At 39.2% G+C, this 17,949-nt stretch overlaps 1 protein-coding gene across 12 annotated transcripts in view; it reads right to left on the bottom strand.

Moving 5' to 3' along the window:
• The window catches only part of ASPH (aspartate beta-hydroxylase), a 212,352-nt gene that overhangs the window by 14,886 nt on the left and 179,517 nt on the right, over positions 1 to 17,949 (bottom strand). For all 12 annotated transcript variants that reach the window (XM_077876823.1, XM_077876822.1, XM_077876824.1 and 9 more), the window contains 3 exons: positions 7,077 to 7,212; positions 936 to 1,027; positions 441 to 574 (listed from right to left, as the gene is read on the bottom strand). In XM_077876823.1, the coding sequence (XP_077732949.1) occupies positions 441 to 574; positions 936 to 1,027; positions 7,077 to 7,212 (362 nt within the window). The remainder of the gene's footprint in view (positions 1 to 440; positions 575 to 935; positions 1,028 to 7,076; positions 7,213 to 17,949) is intronic.

The raw sequence follows: 17,949 nt of genomic DNA, 5'->3' as shown, positions 1-17,949 counted from the left end.
CGAGGGGATTAAAGAACTGGCCAAGGTTATACAGGGTTAGGTGGCAGAGCTGAGATTTGAAAAAGGCAGTCTGCTTCTGTTGCACCACGCTGCCTCCTCTAGAGCAAAACACAGAAACATCACTGAGTATTTTCTTCAGGGCTCAGTATAAGATAGTTGACTCTGAATGCCAGTCTGTCCATCTAGAGAAGCGAGGAGGCTCTTCAGCAAGTTGAGAGTGGCGTGGGGAGAAATGATTAGGGAAGAAAGCCCTCGAACTGAGGAGTGTCTCCAGACTAGCAGAAAGAACAAAGAAGGGACACAGACTCAAGTCTGGATTATCACCCACTCCAGCCTACTATAGTGACAAAGGAGGAGAAATAACCCGAGTGAACAGATTGGTTGTAATGAACACCTATCCTCAGAGGTGATAAAAGAGACAATGATGGGAGGAAACTTACTTGGTCTCATTGGCGCATCGGATCTTACAGCCTTCCTTGGGAATCACCAAGCCCAGATGCATTCGGAGTCTGCAGTTGGTGGGCCCCGTGTGTGGCCACACGTGAGTTCCTGGGTGCATAATGGAATATTTGATCTGCACAGAAAATATAACAAACTGGTCATCCATTTATTGAGGGGTGGGGGAAAGGCTAAATTCAAGTGACAGGATAAAATTACTATCAATTTGGATATGAACCTTTGTAAGACTCAGAATTTTTATTCTCATCTTATTTCTTTGTTATCAAAATAAGGACTCACATTTCCCACAAGAAGCTAAACAGTGAATAGTTCCCTCCCTCAATTCTGACTTCAACCACAAGAAATTACGTTTCATTGGAGAGTGAAAAAAAAGATGCCTTTGCTGGGCCAGATAAATGTTTCTTTAGAAATGTCAGCACTCCCTTATTCCTAATAACTAACTGCGTTCTTCCCATCATTGAAGACACGTTTGGTACCTGTCCTCTTCTGCATCCTGTTGTCTCAGGAAATTTATCTAGTAAAGAACAGGTTTTAGGAGCTCCTTTACAGGCATTTTCATTTTTTCTTCCTAGAATGAGAAATGATAAAGTCATTTTGTTAGAAACAAATCATAGGAAAACTTTAAGTCTTCCCATTTTGGCCATGTGCAATCTGTATTGTCACCGTCACGAGGAATGAGAAAGCTAAGCAAACACAAGAAGACGAAGTGTAGCTGACAGTAACTGGCAGAGCAAAAGGACCAGACATCTCCACTGTGTTGGATTATCAAAGGACATCTAATGGACAAGGTGAGCGTTGACTATTTATTCTTCTCCCTGTAACAGGTAAAATAATGGCCCCCTCCCAAGGGTGTCCATATTGTAGGCAGGAGACAATGAGTATGTTATGCTATATGGCAAGGGGAAATAAAGGTTGCAGATGACACTGAGATTTCTAATCAGCTGACCTGAAAATAAAGAGAATATCCTGGATTAACTGGATAGGCCCCATGTAATCAAATAATCTTTCAGTATGGAAGAGGGACACAGAATAGTCAGTGTCAGAGTGATACAGAATGAGACAGACTTGACTGGCCATTGCTGGCTTTGAAGATGGAATGTGGGCAGAGTCTAGAAGCCAGAGCCTCCAGAGGGAATACAGCCCTGAGGATACTCTAGTTTTAGCCCAATGAGACCATTGTAGACTTCGGAGCTCCAGAGCTACAAAGATAATACATTTGTATAATTTTAAAGCCACTAAGTTTGTGGTAATTTGTCAGAGCAGTTGTAGTAGATTCCCTAAGGAAAAACGTAGCTTCTATTTCTAATCTAAAAATGCATTTCTAGGACTACATCAAAGAGTTACCTAAACATTTTTAATTGGAATTTAATGTCTTTTTCATTGTGCAGATCAGCCTTTATATGTTGATAAAGAACAGGATTTAAATGAAGAGGGGAAGGAGTATCTGAGAGATGATGTTTTCTATAAGTAACTGCGTCAGGAACACAAATTTTGGGACATAGTCTTAAACATCCTGGACTACACAAATTTCTTCACCAATGACAAAATGACTATGTCTTAGAGAAGACATGCTTAGAAATGTACACAGCATTATTTGCTCTTATGGAGGAGTAAAACAATGGATTTTTTTAAAGATAGAAAAATTTTAATTTCCTATTCAAGATTTCACAAGGGGCTGCTACACAAAACTGAGTTTAATTTTATCTAGTTAATGTTAGTTGTGTCCTAAGATAATCATATACTAAAATTAAAATGAGAGTTACGAGGAATACAACTTAACAGCATTCTCCTCAAACAGACCTCAATATTTTAGAAAACAGCTTCTATATGTATGTTAGCTTTTCCTAAGTAATCTTTTTGCCCTTTGAGTAAAATGTTAGTTGCTGTTTCTAGTGATTAATGGAGTACCCCAAATGAGATGAATGATAAATGCCAGTCTGAATAAATAGGTTCCTGTATACGTCTTCATGAAGCATTTTTTTTTTTTTTAGATTTTATTTATTTATTCCTGAGAGACACCGAGAGGCAGAAGCATAGGCAGAGGGTGAAGCAGACTCCCTGTGGGGAGACTGATGCACCTGAGCCAAAGGCAGGTACTCAACCACTGAGCCACCCAGGCACCCCTTTATAAAGCATTTTTTAAAAGATTTATTTATTTATTCATGATAGACATAGAGATAGAGATAGAGAGAGAGAGAGAGAGAGAGAGAGAGAGGCAGAGACACAGGCAGAGGGAGAAGCAGGCGCCACGCTGGGAGCCCGACGTAGGACTTGATCCCGGGTCTCCAGGATCGCGCCCTGGGCCAAAGGCAGGCGCCAAATCGCTGAGCCACCCTGGGATCCCCCATAAAGCATTTTTAAGCCTAGCTTCCCATGCCTTCCCTTATGCAGGATCTGGGGATGGCTTGGTAGGAGTCCCCAATTCTGGGCTCTATGCTATGCAGGCAGCAGTTGAGTAAATCCTGGAAGCTTTAGGAGGAACTGGAAGTGGCTGGACTTCCCACCGGCATAGTAGAGAGGGCTGGAAACATATCACTTCGTGAATAGGTGTGATGTACCTTAATGAGTGGGTAACCTCTCATAATGAGTGGGTAACCTAATGGACTGGGTGTCACTGGGACTGCCACTTGGTCAGGACTAAATATGAGACGGTGCCTCTAGCCACTGAGACAAATAAATCTTTTCTAGTCTGTAAACACATATTCTCTGTGGAGGGAAAAGCTATATAGTAGATGTTTGACATTCGTGGATTACCACTGGTAACCTTAAGTGTTTACATGTGATGGCGAGGATTTAGGAGTGCAACAACAATTCCATGGTGCTCACTGTGGGCCAGGAACAACTTGACATACTTAAAAGGACTCATCTGATGCCTACAACACCTGCTATTAGCGTTCTATTTTAGAGAAGAGGAACAAAGGCACAGGGAGGCCACACGGTAAGTGGCACAGCAGGAATTCCAGCCAAATTGGACCCAGTCCATGTTCTTAACCATGACCCAAGTAACCATGACCTAGAACCACCCCTCCATTGCTGTTATTATTATACAACATATGATTGTGATGTAATAAAAAAGTGGTACTACTATCACCTACTGGATAATTGTCAGATCTTTTGAGAGTACTCACTGATCCTAGTAATGACCCCATACTTGAGGCACAAATTTCATTGTTTCTTTTCAGTGAGGTTCTGAGGCTCAGAGATTCAAAAATATGTTCACATCACACAACTAACAAGTGGTGCAGCCAGGCCTCCAACCTGGGATTGTTGGTCTCCAAAACATATGCTTTAGAGCATAATTTATAATTTTGTCACATCATGGAGTAGAAAGCAGTTGTGAGAAGCAAATGCTCAGCTGAGGAGGAAACTATCCGGCAGTTGAATTCATTATGGCTTTATTGTTCTTTTATTATTTCTCACTGAGTTTAACTCTCAAGAAGTGATCAACTTTGTTTCTTGGGGAAGATGGCCCTAGAAGTTCTGTAAACGCAGATTTGGAAGAATCAATGGGCTACTTTGTTTACATGTGAATATACTTTTTTTGGTTTGTTTTTTTGTTGTGAATACACTTTATAAGAAATATTCGTGGGGTTGGGACTTTTAAAGGTCTTGGATTGTATCTTTTTTAGTTTCAAGGCTCTGCTGAGGTAACAGGTTCATCTTGCAGGACAATTCTGACCAACTGGCAGTGGCTACCTAGAACACTGTTGAGAAGGATTCAAAAGTTCTGCTTGAGCAGAACTAGATTAGGAAGGCTATTGAGATTAGTTAGCACTGTCTCCCATGGGTTCTGGAGGAAAGAATAACTGCACATTCTTGCATGGCATACCAAGTATGGTATGGTATATTTGCTGACCATAATTTTAGTGTTCATTGTTGGTGATAATTAATAAACTTAGAAAAATTTTTTTTTATTCATGAGACACAGAGAGAGAGAGAAAGGCAGAGACATAGGCAGAGGTGGGACTTATCCTGGATCCTGGGATCAGGCCCTGAGCCAAAGGCACTCAACAAGGTGTCTGGGCTGAGCCATCCAGGCAATTCTGATAATTAATAAACTTGAACAAAACTGACATTCCATAACATTCCCTTTGCAGTTTGAAAATGGATTTGTAGGCGACAAACTATTATTTACCTTTGTTGATATTGTTTTTTTTCTCCAACTCAAAAGTTGGCCATTTAAAACGGAATAAATATTCTTCAGTCTTGATTATGCTACCGGGAGACTCATCATGATTCCCACTACCACTGGAGAGAGATGAAACTTCCAGCCACAGCTTTACGGCCTTCAACTCTCTAGCAGCATCCTTTCCTACCTAGAACTAGACAAACTCTAAGTCTTAACTAAATCAGATGTTCATCAGCCTCTCTGTCCGACCCTGAGATCTCAGCGTGGCTCAGAAACTGTCCTGCTGCCTCCCTTCCTCACATCTTCCTCAGCCCCTCCTGCCACGGGATTCTCCCTCCAGTTTGAGTCACAGCACCTGAGAGGGCATCTGCCTTCAGGAATTCCATCCTGCTTCTACGTGAGCTATGGTACTAGCTGTCTTCAAAACTCTTTAAACTGTGACTTTGCTTCTAGAAGACAGTTAACTGGATTCGTCCCAGAAGCCTGGAGCCACAAAGAAAAGGCCACAAAGAACCTTAACAGAACTTCCGAAAAGAAAAACTATGTGACTTATATTCTCTTATGACAAAAAAAAAAAAAAAAAAAAAAAGAACTGGAAATAAATTTCTATTTAATTAACTGCAACTAATTGGAAAATACAGGCATATGATAGCCCTCACCCGAAATACACAACTCAATCATTTTGGGTCAAAATGGAAATCAAGATAGAAATGCCATCACTGTCTGGAAACAATACAACAATACAAGTGAAAGTATCATACATTAGAGCCAAAGGAATATATTTTGCCACACTTAAAACATTTTTAAAAACATGCACAAGTTTGGGGCACCTGGGTGGCTCAGGTCATGATCCCAGGGTCCTGGGATGAAGCCCAGCATTGGATTCCTTGCTCAGCAGGGACCCTGACCCTGTTTCTCTCCTCCTCTGCCACTCCCCCTGCTTGTGCTCTCTCTCTCTCAAATAAACATTTTTTTTAAAAGCACAAATTTAAAGTCAAAATGTTGCCTTCAAATCTTGTCAGCATTATTTATTTTCTTGCTTGCTTAATACTTTTATATGCCCTGTAATGCTTTGCAGATTTCAACTTTATCTAAGCACCTGTTTTTAGCAGAGACTATGGTTCTGGAAATTACTGCCAGGATGCCTGCTATTCTTAAGCACTGTTCTAGGAAGCATAAGGATGCTAAAGCCTAAGGATGTTAATGCAACTGAGGCATCAGATGAACTTGTGAATGCTTGAGGCCAACAGAATTCATGCATTTTAGTGAGACTCCAATAGATAAAATTAGCATATTGTTCACATATTGACCTTGTAGCTCCCCTAAAAAAAATCTTGTTGGCAAAAAAGCTGACAGTCACTAAAAATCATGTGATGTCTCCTCTGATGGACGTATCCTTGAAAGTATTACTGAAGTAGCTCTTTTTTCTCTTATGTATAAACTATTCTGAAAGTTTAAGTGAGATAAACAACTGTGCTTATTTGTCCTTTAATGTAAACCCGCTGCTTGTCCTCCTCTCAATTTATTTGGTGCAGCTGAACATGTGCAACACATACTATTTAGTCTTCAAAATGGATTTATTTTTGGGTAGACTGTTAACAGGCTGACTTGATTTTTCAAGAAGAGAACTGGAAAGAGCCTTAAAGCTAAAATTCAATGCTCCTCATTTTCAGGATAGATTGCTATATTAATTCATCAAACACACACATACTGGAGCCCCGTGTATGTACCTGAGTCTGGGTTAAGCCTAAGAATGTTAGGTTGAATGTGACCACTTCCTATCCTTGGGGAGTGCAGACAGTGGTTATTATTGCCTGTCACTCTGGTGTCTTATCATCTCCAAGCCATGGTAACTCCATTTTGGCATGCAACATCATCTCCATGCTACAGAGCAAATGATGCTCAGGGAAGGTCCTTTTTTTCGTTTAAAGATTTTATTTATTTATTCATGAGAGACACACAGAGAGAGAGAGAGAGAGAGAGAGGGAGAGAGAGAGGCAGAGACACAGGCAGAGGGAGAAGCAGGTTCCATGCAGGGAGCCCGACGTGCGACTTGATCCCAGGTCTCCAGGATCATGCCCTGGGCCGAAGGCGGTGCTAAACCGCTGAGCCACCAGGGCTGCCCAGGAAGGTCCTTTTTAAGATAGTAATTAGCACTTGGTGGACTTTTAGGTTAAGCCTACACAGTAGGGTTACTCTTTGTAATGTAACATTAAATGGAGAAAGATCAGGAAAACCAAAATATTATTTATATATATTTATCCATATACACACGTGAGTATACCTACATACATATACACACACATATTTACATGCACATATGCACAGAAATAATTGTTCATATACAGTTTTAAGAAACAATATTTTTTTCTGGGCAGTTTCCTTTAAGTTGGGGAATTCCAGCTCTGGGAAATAACTTGACAAGATTCGAGCCTTCTTCCCCTCAGGTCATTGGCTGCAGAGAACAATCTAGAAGTTGGGAGCTCACCTTGCTGCCACAGCGTAAACTGGCTCCAGTCACCTTTCTCCCTCAGGTTTTCGTCTTCGGGCAGGAAGAGGCCTTTGGCTTTATCCATCACTGCAAGGCCTTCATCACGGATTAACTTCCAGTTTCTTTCTAAGGACTAGAGGGAAGATTCTGGTTTTACTGGGTTGAAAATATGCCTGGTTGTCATTATAATGACTCTCAGTTTTTTGTTTATTTGATTCATAAAGTAATGAAATCTGTGCGCTCATCTAGATTGCTTATTTCAATTTCCTCAGGGACTTCCAGTCAAGGGTTTAAAAAAAGCTTACTATTATTTTTGAGAACTAAATGCCTTTCAGCATAAAAATGTCAATAATTCCTCAGAGAACAATCCCCTCCAAAAATTACTTTTACATTTGCCTAAAGGTTGTTTGTTGGTTTTTTAAATGATCACAAGTGAAGAAGAGTACTGCTCCTGTTGATCATATTGCATCAGTACATGAGCACACTACAGTGTGCTCCACACGACACCCTGGCATCCAAGCTAAAACACAAATCACAGACCTCATTTCATCTTTCAACAGAAACGGCAATTTCACGAAGATGCCATTCAACCTGGTAAATTTTAATTACATTTCCAAGACATCAGAAACGTGTCTATTGGAACATCTGATGAATTATAAAGTTAACAGCAAAACAAAGCAAATAAATGCCCTAGGGCTTAGAATTCAGCCAAAAAAAAATATTTCTGACTTCTCATTTACCAGGGTGCTTTAGGCCCTGTCAGAAAGTGGGCTCAAGACCATCAGAGCCTTGGAGTGGCCAGGCAGATGCTGCTAGGCGTGTGGAAGGAACATTCTGGAGCTCTCAGCTCTAGGTGATCCTCACCAACATACTGTGATGCTGATGAGGGTGGGAGCAGAGAGGAAAGTAGGCCAGGGTGAGCTGGTGGTGGAGTGGCAAACCCAGAGGAACTACTCCTAGGAAAAAAAAAAGAATAAAAACTGCTTTCCTACTGTATGATTAGACTAATTGTACCGATAAACCAGGATTTTGAAACGCAAATAATGCCAAACATTTTTAGGTTAAATGAGAGATGGATGGAGTAGTATATGGAGTATATGGAGTAGTATATGGAGTATATGGAGATGGAGAGTATATGGAGAGAGAGGGACACAATACCTGATTTCAAGAGTCAGAGCTCAAGAGCATGGAACTAGAACTCATTAGTTACAAATAAAAAGAAGGATTCTGACACGCAAAAAAATGGAAACAACAATTAGTGCTCCCTCAAAATGGATTAATAGGCCTTGTAAAACATGGTTCTCTATCTTTTGAATTAATCAAGCAAAACTGGTTGACCCATTATTGGATAGAGTAAAGCATGAGATAACGTGCAATGTGTTTTTACCAACCCATCTTTATGAATTCATGATTCCATGGAGGAAAAGGGATAAGGAGCCAGGAAGACTGCATAGGTGGAGAGCTCCAAGGGACAGATGCCCTCAGAGATTTGTGTGAAAACATGGTGCCAACTTCAGCTCTTCCCCAGGAACATCTTTCATATTATATGACAATATTAGGTTTATTAAGATATTCTAGGCAAGACATAGATTTTCAGATTAGATACTGATTTTCTACTTCTTCTTTTCCCCTCTCATTTCTTTGTGTCTACTGGTTTATTTCTTTTTAAAATGCCAGCTTCACTGAGGTTATGATTGACAAAATTGTAAGATATTTAGAAGTGTACATCACGGCAATTTCATACACATATACATTGTGAAAAGATTTCCACCATCTGGTTAATTAACACATTCGTCACCTCACAAATTTATCTTTCATTTTTTAATGTTTTAATTTTTCCTGTTGAGAACATTAAGTTCTACTCTCTTGGCACATTTTAATTATACAATAAAGCGTTAACTATAGTCACCATGCTAAACACTAAATCCTCAGACCTCATTCATCTTATAGATGAAAGTTTATACCTTTTACCAACCTCTCCCTATTTCTTTTATTCCTCCACTCCACCCTGGCCTTGGCAACCACTTTTCTGCTCTGTTTCTATGAGTTTGACTTTCTTTCTTTCTTTCTTTTTTTTTTTTTTTTTAAATTTAGATTCCACATGTAAGTGATACCATACAGTGTTTGTCTCTCTGTGACTGGCTTACCTCACTTAGCATAATGCACTCAAGGTCCACCATGTTGTTGCAAATGGCAGGATTTCCTTCTTTCTCAGATGAATCATATTCCAGTGTGTGTATGAGTGTATTTATGTGTATTTATATATATCTTTATCCATCTACCCACTGATGGACATTTTGGTTGTCTCTATGTCTTATTGTGGACAATGATGCGATGAACATGAGAATGAAGATATTTCTTCAATAGCTCATTTTCATGGTCTTTGGATATATCCCAGAAGTGGGATTGCTGGGTCATGTGGTTGTTCTATATTTTTAATTTTTTGAGGAAACTCCATATTGTTTTCCATAGTGGCTAGGCCAATGTCCTGATTTTATACAGCTATTTCTGTGAGACCTCTCTATTGATTTGTGTCAATCCACAGCTACTGCTACCACCACACTGATTTATGCTGGTCTTGGTCATCAGTAATTTCAATATTACTTCATCCCAAGTAGGTAATTCATAAATAGCAAGTCAAAGGCAGAATTCCAATAAAAAAAATACTCAAAAGCCCTCACGTTGGCAGGTCCCCTGAGTGACAGAATATGATGGTTTTTTCAAGAATCCCAAGAGTATGAAAAAGAAAAAAATGCACTCCATGTATTCACATCTTCTCAAATGTACCTAAATCACCAACACTCCTTGCGGCTATTGTAATTTGTTCAAGTTGATAGATAAATCTAGCAGATTCTTGTTAAGTTGTCTCACAGATGAGGGGAGAATTACCTTTCTAACACATGAAATTACTTTTCGAATGAGGTTACTGGAGCCTTACACAGCAGGCTCTTCCCTTCTTCTCTCCTGGTATTTTAGAAATTTCTTTCATTTCTTTTGAAAGCTGATATTAGGAGCACCTTTGCACAGAGCTGATCTTTTGTTAGGAAAACAGGGTACAGAGCCCTAAGGAAAATGTTAAAGTGATTGCATCACTAAATAAGGTTTTAAAAATTCTTTTTAGGGGCAGGTTTTTACCAAAGTAATGAGTGCAGTTGGGTTTGTTGTTCGTTTGTTTTTTTTTTTTTTTTCAACTTTGGAAAGATACAGCATGGTCTCTTTTATGGGCATCAGGAAGGAATCTGGGATGGGACCTGGGAATTTTATTTTTAAGCATGAACCAAGGAACCACATTGTATAAAATTCACATGATCACAGGGAATTAAACACCAAACCTAATTATACAGGGTATGTGCATGTTTGAGAATGAGAGAGAGAGAGGGAGGAAGAGAGAGAGAAGGAGAGAGAAAAGGAGGGAGGGAAAGGATATGAATCTTCTCTATAGTAACACCACGCAGATGTTTGGGATGGCAAAAAAATTCCATTTCTTAGTAAATTCCAACAGGAACTTAAAGGCTCACACAGAGCAGATCATGCCTACCTTTTTAAAGGTCTCATCTAAAATATTAACTCTTTGACCCTAAATACACCCATTTCATAAAACTGAATAAAAGAAACTGATAGGGTTGGTATTTGAGATGACTGCCCGGGAGACAACAGCTTCTAATTCACATTTCTCTTTGTCACAGCACAGATTTGAGAGCACAGAGATTTGATTGTTTATACAGTGCCACATGGCTTCGTAAACCTATCATGAGCACTTGCCTTTTATTGAACCTCAGCTATATTTGGCACTTTTGTTATCTCTAAGTGGAGTACCCAGCTTCAAGCCTCATTAATCCCACAACACACTATGGTTCTCTTTAATGCAGACCCTCCCCAAGCAGTTGATGTCCTCACTTCCCAGATATTCGGTTCATTCACTTGGATTACCAACAGCAGCTTTTCTCTTCAACATCAAAATAGATTAAGTCCATTTTTAAAGTCTTCTCCTAAAATGGATTTCTTGCAGAAAAGTCTTGAGAAGAGCTAGCTAAAGCTAAATTAATTCTTACAGTTAAATAGTTAAATTGCCCTTTCTATTTTCACTCAATTAAAAGTACATATTTTTAAAAGTCAAATAATACTACAGGTCTTATGATAAAAGCAGCTGTCTCTCACTCAAGTCTTCCCCCATCCTGAGTCCAACCCCGTTAATTCCTTTGAACACCTCTTCTGCTATTTACTTGCTTCTATCTAAATACTATGTTTATACTGTTATTTCTTGATTTATTCATTTCAGACATTATCACTCATTTTTCTCCTAGGGAAGGTAACAAGTTAATAATGTGATGTCTTCTTTGCCCTCTCCTCAATCTAGCAACAGTTAATTTCACAAATCTTTCATACATCTGGGTAAATTCACATTCGGGTTTTATAACATCATGACAATGAGGTATCATTTGCCCTTGAGTCATATTGTGATGATTATCCTTCATCCCACGTTTCTGCCCTCTTTTCTTTGGCTTCATTTTCTTTTTTTTTTTTCTTTTGGCTTCATTTTCTAATGCACTTAACACAGTTTCTCCTTCATAGCACTTAAAGAGTGATACAAAATCTCTTGATACTATTCTGCCCCTTGCCAAAAACATCAGAGAAGCCACAACTTTCTTTCTTTTTCTGAAGATAACCCTGCAGTAGCCACCTGCCTTGCTTTGATCTGGACGTGCTGGGCAAGCATCATCAGGGAACTTTCCTTGGCTTTTGGCCTATGGTTATCTTCCTAATTATTGCAATCTAGTTGTTCCCAAGAAAGGACACAGCACAGGTAACACTGAATTTCTGAAAATATCTGAAGCTGTATTTCTACCTGACTGAAGGCTTGCCTGTTTATACAATTTGAGGTAGTAAATAACTTTCTCCTGAGAATTCTGAGAACAATGCCATTTTATATTATAACTTTTAGTATTGCTGTTGGGAGATCTGACCTTTAGATTCTTTTTTTTTGGTCCCTGAGAAAACTTTATAGAAATCAGTAGTGTAGTGGGTATGGAGCTGGACTGCCTGGTTTGGAAATGTCTCTCCCACTTACCAGCTATGTGATATTGGGCAATTTACTTATCCACTGTGCCTTAGGTTCCTCATTTATAAAGAGCGTGAACTACTACAATTTTCCTCAAGAGCCTCTAAGATTAAATGTGCCCAAAGTACCTCTGTTCTGTGTAAGTACAGGTATGATGGTAATGATGAGGATTTTAAAATCTTCTATTTCTGGCTTCCTGAAATTTCCTGAAAGCTCGTTACTTACTGGTCCCTTCAATATGGAAACTCAATTTTTTTCAATTGGAGACTATCCAGTCTTATTTCTTTAGTAATTTCTTCTCCATTCCTTCCCTATTCTTTCTGGAACTTCTTTTGTTTGTTATGTTGAACACGTTAAAGTGAGCCTCTAGTTTTCCTAACTTCTCTATTTTCAATCTTTTTTGTTTTACCCTTCTGAGAGATTTTCTTGACTTAGCTTCTAATGATGCTACGAAATTCTTACTTTTTGCAAGTCATATTTTACATATTTCTGAGAGCCCAATTTGGGTCTTTTTCCCTTCCACATTATCCAATCCACATTATCGTGGCTATACTGTTCTCTTACTGCCCTGAGTTATCTTAGAAATACTATTTCTTTTGGCATTTGCTCCTCACACTTTGTTTCCCCTGAGTTACTATATTCTTTGTTCAGTTCTTTATTTTCTTTCACATTGAGGGGTCTCTCCCATGTTAGACAGACCTCGGCTGTGAGTCCTACAGGACTGATACAGTGTTCGGAGCTGTGTGAAAGGGGAAGGCACATGGTTGACAGGCCTCCCGGTTGGGTGCATCATCAAGCCAGTTTTTTCACTGGGCATCTGCAATGTAGGGAGAGCAGCCTATCCTCTGAGGCCATGCAGTTGCTGCAGTACCAGGTACCTTCAATGCCTTCTCTTTGGAAGCCCCTCCACAATCACTTCCATGGCTTTCACCTTTCTTGGGATGGCCAAGTCACATTCTACTCCCCTATTATGTTTTCAAAAGACAAACAAAAACATCTGTTTCATCTGTTCTTGTCTCTCTCTTGCCTTATTTTTTTTAAATTTGTAAATGTACATTTTTATTGTCATTTAAGTGAAGTTTTTCTTTTCTACTGTCATTTTTTCTTCTTAAAATTCTTTTATTATCATTTAAGTGAGATTTCATGTGGGAGATACTAAATGTGTTGCTCAGTTCTCCTTAATCATTCTTCACCCATATTTTCTATACATCTGGAACAGGTGGTTCTTATTTATTCCCCCCCCCCTTTTTTTTTCTTGTAGACTAGAAGGATCTTCTAGTAAAACTGAGAAAACAAAATCCTATTAGCCTGCAAAACCTCTTAGTAATCCCTGGGATGCATCTTCAAAACTTCACCAAATTCAAAGTGATGCCATTTTACACAACAGAGATAGGCAGCAGAGAGAAGAAAAGAGTTCTCAGCAACATATTTCATATTTTATTTTAATATTTATTTATTTATTTATTTATTTATTTATTTATTTATTTATTTATTTATTTTTTAAAGATTGTATTTATTTGTTCATGAGACACAGAGAGAGAGGCAGAGGCACAGACAGAGGGAGAAGCAGGCTCTCCGCAGGAAGCCCTATGTGGGACCCAACCCTGGAACTCTGCGATCATACCCTGAACCAAAGGCAGCCCCTCAACCACTCAGCCACCCAGGCGTCCCAACATAGTTCACATTTTAAATCAAGCCTTGCTATTCCACATATTGATTTATTGTCACGCTAATTTCTTCTCACTTGGCCTACACACTTCCCTTGCATCATTTGGTTGGTATGCCCCTAATTCCATGATGTGGTCAGATGATGACAAAATTGATTATGATCCTTGAAGCCTGACATAAGATCACTTTTAATTTTGTCCTAGTCAAGCATTATTCATCTAACTGAGCTTTAAATATTTTCTTCTATGTAGGAAAATAGAACTGTTCAGAGAAATGTTTTTGCTAAGGCAGTAAGTAAACATTGCAGACTGCTAAGTAATGGGAGTTTCTTCACGAATGGTGTTAGTTTGTGGAGGTTGCCATAATATATAAATACCACAGACTGGGTGACTTAAACAATCTAAATCTACTGTCTTACAGGTTTGGAGGCTGGAAGGCCAAGATCAAGGTGTTGGCAAGTTTGGTTTCTTTTGAGCTCACTCCCTGCCTTGCAGATCTTCTAGCTGTGTCCTCACATGGTCTTTCTTCCACGTGAGCACACATCCCCTCCATGTGTCCAAATTTCCCTTTTCCCATCAGGACACTAGTTATATTGGATTAGGGCCCACCCCAGTGGCCTCATTTTAATTTAGCTACCTCTTTAATGACCCTATCTCTAAATAGTAACATTCTGAGGTATTGGAGGGTTAGTGCTTCAAAATATGAATTTGGGGGGACACAATCAACACATAACATAAAGGTACATTCAAGTTAGAACTAGTTCCAGCTAGGAGGGAAAATAGCAGATGGAAGGGATCATGAGTAAATTCACATCAACATGGAAAATAGTACATTTACGAACAAAATAAAACATAGTCATGGAAACAGGCAGGAAGAATTATGCTTGTAACATGTGGACAAAACATGTGATAAGAACTCCTAGTGATCAGATTAATATAAATAAGAGTAGGTACGTAACTGCCTATAGAGTAGGTACGTAACTGCCTATGATTAGCTGTTAAGAAAAAGGGAAGCGATGGGACACCTGAGTGGCTCAGTGGTTGAGTGGTCTGCCTTTGGCTCAGGTAGTGATCCCAGGGTCCTGAGATTGAGTCCTGCAATGGGCTCCCCACAGGGAGCCTATTTCTCCCTGTGCCTATGTCTCTGTGCTTCTCTCTGTGACTCTCAGGAATAAATAAATAAAATCTTAAAAAAAAAAAAAAAAAAAGAAAAAAAAGGGAAGGGAGAAAATAGATATTGGCAATTGAGAAGTCCCAGAGGTGTGTATATACCTTGCAAGATTCTAACTCTAAATCCAGAGAAGGCACGTGGCCAAAGACTATTTTAGGTAAAGTTTCTATGTTAAATTGGAGTTAGAATGAACTGGTAGCAGTGGTGCATTAGTACAATATATACCAAATTCCATATAATTGGCTGCAAACATGTTAATTATTACCTGGGAATTCTGTATCTAATTTTTTGAGATATAAAATCAGCTTAAATCCTAGCCAAGACATGCCTATACTTTATACCATGATAATGAAACTTGGATAGCATATCCTAGATAAGACAAGAATAGTGTACTCTGCCTTAGAGGGTAGAGGGCATCCCCCTGAGTGCTGAGCTGAAGCTATGAATCACAGCAAATGCCACAGTGAGTGCGATGCTCTCACAGCAAACTCTCTTTGCAATAATTTCAACAAAATCTCTGGGGAAATTAGTAGCATTAAAAAAGCAATCTCTTTCTGGTACTGATGCATTTTAATCAGATTTCCTGTTTTTCCGAGTTTGAATATAAAGATAAAAGAAAATATCTGACATTTCTCATTGTGGAAATAAAGACCAACTGAACGAGAAAAACAAAAGGCTATTTATTCATATATCAAGGGAGCCAGCCACCATGACCTGTGCTTTGGTGAAGAAGTGGGAAAGTTTAAAGGTGAAAAAAGGAAAGGCTTCGGGGTACCCTGAGCGGAGGCTGTTAGCAGGTAACTAGAAGTGAGCATCCTATATGACTGGTTAGGAGAGCGTATCTGGCTTTCTCGGATATGTCCTAAGTTGGAGGCAGGGGCAAGCATTAAGGAAGCTGTCAGTTATTAATCAAGTCCTGGACATTTAGGGCAATTGTTACAGAAATTATTCTTTAGCTTCCTGGATTGTCACTAGAGATTGCTACCTGGCCAATCTGGCTTCCTGAAAGTCTGGTTTACAGGAGGCTGCCTTCCTGGGTTATTTAGAAAAGGAGGCAGTTTCCCAGGCAGTTTGCTGCAGGCTGTGGGTCAAGGTTCTAGTTTTATATGTGGTCTAGTTTATATGTGGACAGTGTGGACACTGTCCATTTGTACTTTAAGTCTCTCATTATCCTTACTGAAGAAAAAGGTTAAGATAAGGTACCCTGCACCAAGGCAAGGGAACTGGATTTAGCTCTTCCTAGAAAGTGGCAGAGAAAGGGTATTTTCTACCAGGATAAAGGAGAAAAGATAGTCCAGGTTGCCAAGGAAAACATCTAGCCTGAGGACTTCAGGAAGCAAATGAGACTCCTATTCCTTATGCCCTAGGCCAGACTGGCAGGCTTGTGGACCAACATTCTTGGTCAGAGGCAGTTAAAAGAGGAGGCGAAGTATCACCACCCTTCTCCACTCTGCCTACAGGGACCAGTGCACTGAGCAAGCAAAAACCTCCAAGTCCCTACCATCAGCAAAAACCCTAAGGGTCTGACGGGGAAGCTTTCTGTGCATATAATCAATACATTTCTTGATAAACAGATTATCTATATGTGCATAGGCATATTTAAGACATCAACCCATGTGGATGTTACTGACATATAGATTATGACCTATAGGTTTCAAAATTTTAGAACAGCAAACAGATACAGTTCACAATTTTTCTGAAATATTAAACACTGTACTGTGAATTCCCAAAGAGAATCACAGATAAAGATAATTTTTAGACTTTTTTTTTTTCATTGACCAATACTGAAAACTCACCAATCTCACTCTGAGAAAGAAAAAATCATTTAGTTTGAAGTAATTCAAAGAATAGAATATATTTTATTCTTTCGCTGTGTTGCTGTAACTGGTATCATATGCCATCCTAGAAACTTGGCCGAGTGTTGATTCCTGTTAAGGGCTCAACACAAATAGGAACATCCATGATGGCAGATTTTCACTGTATTGTGTTTTGTTTCATTTTTGTGCCTCACTAAAACCTTGCAGTAGAGAAGAAACTGAGGTAATTATCTTGAATTTAGAGATAAAGAAGCTGAGGCTCAGAGGGTGAAATGACCTTCCCCAGGGGTCAAAACTGAGAACCAAACTAATGCTTCCAACTGCTGAGCCCTTTAAAGTGTACAGTTAGAGTGCACTTTAAGTTATATCACCATCCAATTTCCTGGATTCTCTGGACTCCTACTGCCATTTGGTTGTTATGTTTTGTGAAAGTGTCTTTAGAGTCCCAAAAGTTTAAGGTTTGATTTAGAAAAATAGGATTAAACTATTATGTTAATCTTAAGGAACTGCTTTTAGCACTTCTTTATAGTATGGTACTTACTTTCATAGAAAATTGCTAATCTGCTTAATTTACAGCTTAATTCCACAGTAAATCTGACATTTTTGCTTCTTTCTTAATCCTTTTCATTTCAAAAGCAGTTCAGTGGAAACATTCAAATATTTAATCACATAGATAGAAAATATTGAACAGATAGAAATGTTGAACCACTGATGTATTACTGTGTAAGTCTTATTTTTGTCAAGTTGACATTATTCATACAGAATGGATTTCTTAATTAAAAGCCACAGTCTGAAGGAAAATGACAGAGTATCACTTTAATCAATCATTCTTATGCACTGTGTCATGCCATCAGAAAAATATTACTGGGCACTCCTCCAACTAATACAAGTACAATATGAGGAAGGGGAAACTCACTTGTGATGCTATTCATTTGTATCAGAGCAGCTGCTCTGAAAAACTCAGAAAAAGGATGCAAGAGGGCAGCCTGGGTGGCTCAGCAGTTTAGCACCGCCTTTAGCCCAGGGCGTGATCCTGGAGACCTAGGATAGAGTCCCATGTCAGGCTCCCTGCATGAAGCCTGCTTCTCCCTCTGCCTGTGTCTCTGCCTCTCTCTCTCTTTTTCTCTTTGTGTCTTTCATAAATGAATGAATGAAT

This window comes from Canis aureus, chromosome 28 (genome assembly GCF_053574225.1).
Source record: "Canis aureus isolate CA01 chromosome 28, VMU_Caureus_v.1.0, whole genome shotgun sequence".
Lineage (NCBI taxonomy): Eukaryota > Metazoa > Chordata > Mammalia > Carnivora > Canidae > Canis > Canis aureus.
This window is presented reverse-complemented; position numbering and strand designations above follow the sequence as displayed.